The sequence below is a fragment of the Littorina saxatilis genome, linkage group LG2, assembly GCF_037325665.1.
Source record: "Littorina saxatilis isolate snail1 linkage group LG2, US_GU_Lsax_2.0, whole genome shotgun sequence".
Lineage (NCBI taxonomy): Eukaryota > Metazoa > Mollusca > Gastropoda > Littorinimorpha > Littorinidae > Littorina > Littorina saxatilis.
In genome coordinates, this window is record NC_090246.1 from 10,345,991 (window position 1) to 10,355,033 (window position 9,043).

A 9,043-nucleotide genomic window follows, 5' to 3' on the forward strand; every position below is an offset into this window, starting at 1 on the left:
AAGACAGGTGAGTTCCGAGTAAACATTTCGCACAAAAATGTTACTCCCCTGACGAATAAATAACGAATAAATTACTTCACCCCAACACGAGCAATTTAACTTCCCATGCCAGCTGTACAAAATTGTTACTCCCTTGTCCCCTGTTAGTCTTGGTGGTGGAAGGGATGGAAGGAGGGTAGCGCGACATTCGTGTGCGCGAGATCACTTATTGGCATTATCCCTTCGCCCGCATCTCATTTTTGCGTACGAGATTTTTATTGGAAGTGAAAAAAATGGGGAGTAAAAATTTCGTGGAGGGAGTAATTTGTTCGTGCCTTGGGGAGTTCTTTTCTCGTACGAAAAGTGTACTCGGAGTAAGAATTTCGTACGAAATATTTACTCCGGAGTAAAGTTTTCGTGGAGTAAAAATGTCGTGTTACACCGGCGGGCTTGGTCTGGAGAGTCTTAAAGTATTTTGCAACCATCTCCCCCCCCCCCCCCACGCACAACACCCCCTCCCCCGCCCATCCCTCCAACACACACCCTCATCCCCAACTCTTCTGGCACCCAAACGTCAATGGTCAAGCTTGTGCGAGAGAGTATAAAAAGCGCCGCCACTGGTTTGACAATGATCACACAGGAGTTTCGTCTCGACACAAGATAGCCATTCACAGCCACTGTTACAGCTGGGTATAAGCTGGGGTGTTCCGCGATAGCACAGTGGGAAAAAAACACGTGGTTGGCCCGGACGAGTTTTGAGTCATTGACGGTAGTGGAAGACACAGCTTGTGATCTATCCAGTCGACTGTTGGCGACTCTGTTCTTTTGTGAGAAATTGGAACAAAATCGTGCCTCGTTTTTTTTCAACAAAGTTTCCAAGTTTGGGAAGAACAGAAACACTGACATTAAGCCGCATCGCCGTCAAAGACAGACAGTAATAACTATTTGGGCATTTGAGTGTGGTAAGAAAAAGAGCAACTTTGACTTGTGTAAATAGCTTAATACTCAATAAACAAGTGTCGATACTTTGGACAGAAAGTGTACATTAAACGAAATCGACCAAGAACCTCAAAACGAAACCTGGACTGAAACGAGTGCCTTTTAGAGACAAAAGTGTGAGGAGAATATTCTCCAGAAGAAATAATCATCCATCAGCTGAAATGGCGAACACGAGATTCCAGTTCATTGGCATCATCTGCTTGTTGAGTTTGACGTTGCTTCTCCACGAAGTTGGTAAGGAAACATTTCTTTTATTCCATCTTTCAAAGAGAGTTTTTATTCCTCTCATCTTCTGATTTCGTGTGTCTTTTGTATATATGTTGTCAAGGACACATTACTTTTATTCCATCTTTTGAAGAAGCAAATTACACCCGGCCGAAGCTGATTTTTTATTTCTCTCATCTTCTGAATCTCCTGTCTTTTGTGTGTATGTTGTTTGTTAAATGTAAAGGCCGAAACAACGTTGCTCCTTCGCGGATTAAAGATCGATATAAGCCTATATTACTTTCATTTCATATTTTGGGGAAGTAAACTACATACACCGCAGATAAGCTTCCATCTCTTATCTTCTCATTATCATTTGTCTGTTTTTTTGTTCACTTAAATATATTATGTAATTTTCATATGTCATCTTCTAATTATTTTTTGTCTATTGTGTATGTTGTTTGTTCACGTGAAGCAAGAAGAAAATGGTTTTGTTTTTCGAGGATTCAAGCTACAGCAAAGTTTTCAGCTCTCATCTTCTTCTTTTGATATGTTTGTTGTGTATCATGTTTAAAGGTAATTTTCATCTCTCATCTTTTCAATATTATATGTTGTATATGTTGTGCGTTGTGTGGGGCAAGACCGCATTACTTTTATTTCAACATTTGAGGAAGCAAATTCCACCGAAGTTAAGTTTTTCATCTCTAAATCCTCTCTTTAGTTAATATCGTCTTTTGTGTATTCTGTTCGCTAACTTTAAAGTAAGGTAAGGCCGTATTACTCTTCTTACATTATTTGAGGAATAAGCGAACCAGAAGCGAAGCAGATGAGCGCAGATTGTATCGCTCATTCTTTCCGTTCTATTTACCGGTTGTGTGTGTTGTTCGTTCGTCAAAAAGCCAGGAAAGACCACATTACTTCTTCTTCTTCTTCGTTCATGGGCTTCGACTCCCACGTTCACTCATGTTTTAAGCACAAGTGGAGTTGTACGTGTATGACCGTTTTTTTTCCCCGCCATTCAGGCAGCATACGCCGATTTCGGGGGAACCACATTACTTTACCTTCCACATTTCAAGGAAGCAGACTACACTAAGTTACTGCTAAGTGGTTATCGTTTCATTATTTCTGTGTGTCTGTCTGTTTCTTGTTTGTTCATTGTAAGAGTCAATAGAGAGATGCTCGTGAATGTTTCGTTTTGTCAATAATCAAACGTTTCTTATAGTATAACCATTCTTGTTTCTTGAAATTATAAGCTTTTAAGCTTTAATCTCTTATCTTAATTCTCCTATCTTCTCATTAATATTGATCTCTTGTATTTGTTGTTTCGTTGTTTTTTTTATGTTATATAAAGTCTTATATCGCGCGCGTATCTCCAGACTCGGACTCAAGGCGCAGGGATCAATTTATGCCGTGTGAGATGGAATTTTTTTACACAATACATCACGCATTCACATCGACCAGCAGATCGCAGCCATTTCAGCGCATATCCTACTTTTCACGGCCTATTATTCCAAGTCACACGGGTATTTTGGTGGACATTTTTTTTTTATCTATGCCTATACAATTTTGCCAGGAAAGACCCTTTTGTCAATCGTGGGATCTTTAACGTGCACACCCCAATGTAGTGTACACGAAGGGACCTCGGTTTTTCGTCTCATCCGAAAGACTAGCACTTGAACCCACCACCTAGGTTAGGAAAGGGGGGAGAAAATTGCTAACGCCCTGACCCAGGGTCGAACTCGCAACCTCTCGCTTCCGAGCGCAAGTGCGTTACCACTCGGCCACCCAGTCCTTTATTACTGATAGCCGGTCGAGGTGCTTGTCAACTAAAGAAAAGTATTCAACTTTCCGGGCCTTTCATTCGCCTGCCTTGTTTAATTGATTCGTATATTCTCTCCGCGGATTTTCGTTTTGTGTGTTATTTATAATTTGAGTTAAATCTTGTTTTCTTAAATTTCTTAATACAATTATAAGTTTTGCTTGTACTTGGTTGACTAGAAAGTCCTTCGCGTGAATGACGAATACTCGCGGATAGAGCTGGACGATGAATAAATAAGTTAATAATACAATACCTAAACAGCGAAATAACTGAGGAACGAAATAACAAAACAAAAAAGATAATAACATTGGGTAAGAGCATTTTTCACCATGGATAAACACTAAAATACCTGGCGAAATGACGGGGAATTTGATAACAAAATACAAAATAATTACATAGTTTAAGAGCATCTTTCACCATGGATAAACACTAAAATAAACTACATGGTGGAATGACTTGGATTTGTAAGTCTGTCGTAATTACATACTCCGTCGTAGTATGTCGTAGTTCCTATCAGTTGCTATCTTCATGTCCATGATCTTCAGTAAAATACCGGTATTATGCCTTGCAAAGAAGACCCCTGAAGAAAAATTTGCAAGAATGGTAGACAATTTCGGAGATGGAAATTAGATGATTGTCTGACGGGCGCTGTGGCGGGGTGGTAAGACGTCGGCCTCTTAATCGGAAGGTCGAGGGTTCGAATCCCGGCCGCGGCCGCCTGGTGGGTTAAGTGTGGAGATTTTTCCGATCTCCTAGGTCAACTTATGTGCAGACCTGCTAGTTGCTTATCCCCCTTCGTGTGTACACGCACGCACAAGACCAAGTGCGCACGGAAAAGATCCTGTAATCCATGTCAGAGTTCGGTGGGTTATAGAAACACGAAAATACCCAGCATGCTTCCTCCGAAAGCAGCGTATGGCTGCCTAAATGGCGGGGTAAAAACGGTTTTGTCTTGACATTGCTGCGATCGTCTTGGGGATATTCTAAGATAAGTCACAGCATCATTTATTTATGTTATTAGTTGTGTCTATAGTTTGACCACTTTAAAGACCATTAGGTCGAGATTCTTGTGAATTTTAGTTTTTCTCCTGCAAAAAACGTTGCATCGATTAGCCCTTTTTTTATTACGCAGTTTGTGTTCACAAAGTAAGCTATGATGCGGGTTGCTAGGACCGGTTTACCTTTTGTTTATCACGCTACAAATAAACAAGAGAAACTAAACAAGTTTGAATGAAAATTATAAGCGTGACTTATTGATTCTAAGCACTGACATTTTCAATGTTTTGAAATACACCGCTTTACCGTGTTAAGTTATCAAAACGCCCATTTTGCCTGTGGGTGCTGCACAGACTCGCGAGGCACAGCCCCCCTCCCCTCTGAGTATGCCATGTTGGCCTTCTTACCAAACAAGGAAAGCAAATGATTAATGCGACATATGTTGGGAGATCATCAAACCCCAGAAGTGTGCAAAGTTTCAAAGCTCTAGCTTCAAAAACATCCGAGATAACCTCAACGTTAAGTTTTTTGTCAAAGAACGGCCATCGGGCCGGCCGGCCGGCCTAACACTGCTCATTTCTAAGACTCTCCTGATTACTCAGGGGAGTCAAACGTCGCATTGTCAAAGTTCTTACAATTCAAGAAAAATTGCGTCACTCAGTGTACGTCAAATGTAGTTTACAGCATTTCCTAATACCCCCATTTCACACATCCGTTCTAGCTTCCGTAGACGGCTGCCACAACAATGAGATGCTGCGCAAACGGCCGTTTTGGGCATCTTTGATCAGCCTCTGACCGTAGTTGCAGCCGTCCTCGGGACGGCCGGGAACGGAAGCTGGAACGGATGTGTGGAATGTGGGTATGACAACGCAGTGTGTGAGAGCGTTAGCGTTGCGTTGCCATTGCGCTAAGTTCCATTAACGATCCATGAGTTCCATTGCCGACGTGTTCAGGTTCCATTACCGTTCATTTGGAACGGACGGGGAATGGGTAAAATTGTGAACATGCGGCCCGAACTCACCCGTCCCAACTATTCCTACCGTTCAAATGAGTTCCGTTAACGTCCATTGGCGTTCCATTAAGTTCCCCTCCCGATCTCTCCCATTCCCGTGCCGTTCCTTGGTCGCTACGGGAACGGGACCTAAAACGGATGTGTGGAATGGGGGTATTACTGTCTGGCGTTGATTCTGAGTATGTTGCTCTCTCTCTTGCCGTCTTGGACACGAAAAGCGAAGCAACCGCAATGCATGCTCAACATGGTTTGTAAGATTGTTGTGTGCGCACTTTTTGCCTGTTAATATTAAATGCTTAATGTGAGTGGTTGGCTGATTAAGGTCACGAAAATACTGTGAATGACAGGAATAATAAGATCGGGTCGATCCAGTCTACATTACGACTGTTTTATCTACGACGCGGGATCGCTTCGAATCTTATTTTCGTCGACATTAGCCGGTAATAAAACCGTTATTTCCAACATGACTAAATAACGGGGACAAATTACACGGGGTAAGAGCCGGCTCATGCTGTTAGGCTTTATCCTTTTTCTCGTCATATCTGTTATCATTATTTTGCAAACAGTCAGCCTATTAGAAATAACTCATGATAGTGTGCTGCAGAATACCGCGAAATATCGTTCTAGTCTTAACGGCGGAAAGAATAAAATAGCCCTGAAGCGTTTATTAATGTTTGTGTGTGTGCATCTTTTCTTTGTATTTTTTGTTCTTTCGTTTTATTCTATCACGTAGTCAAAACATCTCGTCCAGAAAATTGTCCTTTCTTTTTATCCAAAAAGCCGATACCTATATAACTTCGATATTTGATTTATGTTCTGACGTTTTATGTTGTATATTGTAATGCTGTATACACTACACCTGAGTTTCTCCTCGTTGAGATAATAAATTGTTCTATGTCTATGTCTATGTCTAACTTTTTTGTTTTATGGACTTTCGTAGAAATCACGCACCTCTTCACGGGAATGGTCTTTTTTTAAAAAAAAATTTTTTAACCATAAAGCCGATACCTCACTTCTTTTTTTCTCATCCACTCGTCGATATTGGAGATGAGCACGTAGATCAACACCTGCCCGGTGTGACACAGACAAGGCCAGCGACTGATCAAACACATTAACCTGACATTCAGCCAGACAGACACACTGTTGTAACAGATAAGATTACGCCTCGTCTGCAACTCAGCTGTTGAGCGATGACGCACGTGCTCATTAGGATTAAGAACACAGTGACGACACCTGTCTCTTCAAGCACTAAATATCCTTGATAATAAAACTAATAATAATAAGGGTATTTTTATGGCGCAAATCCTAATAATATAGTTCTAATCACCTTACAATCAATCTTCAATATAATAATCTTACAATCTTAATCTTAAAAGTACTGTGGTACCTCTATTCTAGGACTTCAGAACAGCAGGAGGTCGGTCTAAAGTACAACCTAAGTATTAAAAGTACAGTGGTACGTCTTTATTTAGACCTTCACAAATTTGAAAAATGTAGGGCTTAAGACAGGAGGTCTAGAAATGGAGGTACACTTAGTGACATTTGAAGAGAAAGTGAAAATCAGTAAAAATCAGGACTTAGGCCTAAAAAATAAATAGGTGTGGTTACGGTAACCCGACCTACCCTATATTTAGGGGCCGACCCCATAACTTTTTATTACATTTGTCAAAAAACAACACAAAAAAACAAGAAAACGAGCGCAGAAAACGCCATAAAAGCGAAAGCGCCCGAGTCGCACACTTATTTCCCTGTCAAGTAGGTTTAATTTGTACACATTAGAAAAAAAAAGTAAAAAAAAAAAAGTGATTGCCTACCTTCCTACCCTATTTTTTGGGGCTATGTTACCGTAACCACACCTAATTTGTTTTTGGCCTTAATGTAGCGGGAGTCTTAGATAAGAGGGTCTTAGAACAGACGCTTTGCCGTCCTTAGACAAGACATTCGTCACGGTATACCCCTTCAGGGTTTTACTTAGGAATAGAGCATCAGGGGTGGATCAGTTAGTTTGTAAACGTGGGGTGCGGTTAGAAATGAAAAGGGAAAAGCGAAGAGCGGCTAGGGGGGTCCGGGGGCATGCCCCCCCCCCCCGAATTGTTTTGTGTGCAAAGAAGCAAAATGGTGCTATCAGGTACCATCTGAGCTAAGAAATTGCCACGGAATTATTTGACCAAATTCCAAAGTTAAAAAAAACCAAACTTTTTTTCCCCCTTGCCTTTGTCCATAATTATAAGAGACCTGCACAGATGTGTGACGGTCTATGCACTGGTTTACTTGCTTGAGACTGTTCGTATCTTCAAGGATATTGTCTGTGTATGGTGCTTTTTGAAACTAGATGTACTCGTCAGAGTGCAATTTAAAAACAACAACATTTGTCTCGTACCTGATTCGGCCAGACACAACGAATTGTTTCCGTGTGTGTGTGTGTGTGTGTGTGTGTGTGTGTGTGTGTGTGTGTGTCTCTCTGTGTCTGTGTGTGTATGTGTGTGTGTGTGTGTGTGTGTGTGTGTGTTTTGTTTTTACATTTTGAAGTGTTTATGGGCTATGCTATCACGGCATTATCTGAAAGCTCGAGACACCAACCAACATATATGAGCCTGTGCAAAAAGTATTTTTTTAATAGCGTGTCAAATAGTTTTTCATAGAATTAAAACCTAGAATCTGCAGATACCATTCACTCGCTAGGTCGGACATTTTTGATAGTGTATCTACTCCAATGTCATGCTAAATTTGTATTTTCTATTCATAATAAGAGCATTACAATCAAGTCCCATTTTCAAGTCAGACAGTCTAAAATACATTATAAATGTTATCGCACTGGTCTCGTTTTTGTCAACCAACTTTCGCGAATAGTACGCGCGCACGTACGTACATCTTTTGTCAACAGCGAGAGAAGAAAAATAACGACCTTTGGACGATAGCAGACGTTTCAGGTCCCGTCAGAACAGGATATATAAATAATATAATACGGACAGTACAGAGCAATGATATTTCGACAAAACACTTCAACAAAGGTCACACGTCATTTAATGATATAGCACGCTGCGAGATAACAAGACCGGGATATGTTTCAGTTCGTTTTACAGCGGAAATCCCCGGAAAGATCTACCTACACTCAGCAAAATTGAGACTACAATTTGAGAACTTGTGGTAACAAATTTGCGTCCGAAAAAGTCGATGGATAGAATCACGTGTAGCTTTCGTTTAAAGCCGAACATCCGTCTCAAGGAGACCACGCCTTGTTATAGTAGAAAGCCATTGAGCTAGATTTAGCGTTGCCAGCACTAGAAACTAAAGCTACATCAGCCGCGCGCCAATGCTTGCCTTTAATCTCGCAATGAAGTCTTTGAAAAGACTTTGTGCAATTCACAAGACGTTCATCGGTAAAATGGGGGTATTTTGTGCCATCGTCATTGTGTGGTCCACGCAAAGGAGTTCGAGCGATGAGTGGATGGGTCCGTTATAACAAGGATGAGTCACCGGCTATTGTTAAGAAGTGTTCCCATGACCTGGGATCTCTATAATTATATCTCCTGGTCGTATAAGATGTCCCTATTTAACATGGTATCGCATACTTATCCTGTTATGCCTATGCTGCACGCTGCACTGTCAGCTATTTGAGAGGTCAGGGTTGAAGTTCATAGCGTATAACCTTTGTCAGATCGTTGACCTAAGATCAGCTGTGCGAGAGATCAGATTTTGCAGTGGAAAGGGTCAAAGTCGTAAGATGGCAAACACGGAAGTCGAGTTTAATAACTACCATATTAAACAATAAGATCTTGTCCAAAAAGTCGAGGAGAGACTGATCTGCGGGGCGTGTGAAAGCTTATTTTCTGCTGACACCGGCTGAACAAACTAGGACTTCTCTTCTTGACCCTGTATTACACAGTGACGTCTCTGGCGTCATTAGCGGAACAAATTAATCATGCAATAAAGTAGCACAACCCATTAGACGTAATTAAACGTGTGCTCTGGCGGATGAGAGTTTGCAATGGAGAATATAGAGCATACTACATGGCTTGCTGTGTCGTTCCAGA

General features: G+C 41.2%; 1 protein-coding gene across 1 annotated transcript in view; it reads left to right on the forward strand.

Annotated features, from left to right (window-relative positions):
• The first annotated feature begins 622 nt into the window (after nt 1-622).
• LOC138958165 (uncharacterized) overlaps nt 623-9,043 on the forward strand; it is a 30,137-nt gene continuing 21,716 nt past the window's right edge. The window contains exon 1 of the mRNA XM_070329245.1: nt 623-1,212. Within this exon, the coding sequence (XP_070185346.1) occupies nt 1,140-1,212 (73 nt within the window). The 5' untranslated portion in view covers nt 623-1,139. The remainder of the gene's footprint in view (nt 1,213-9,043) is intronic.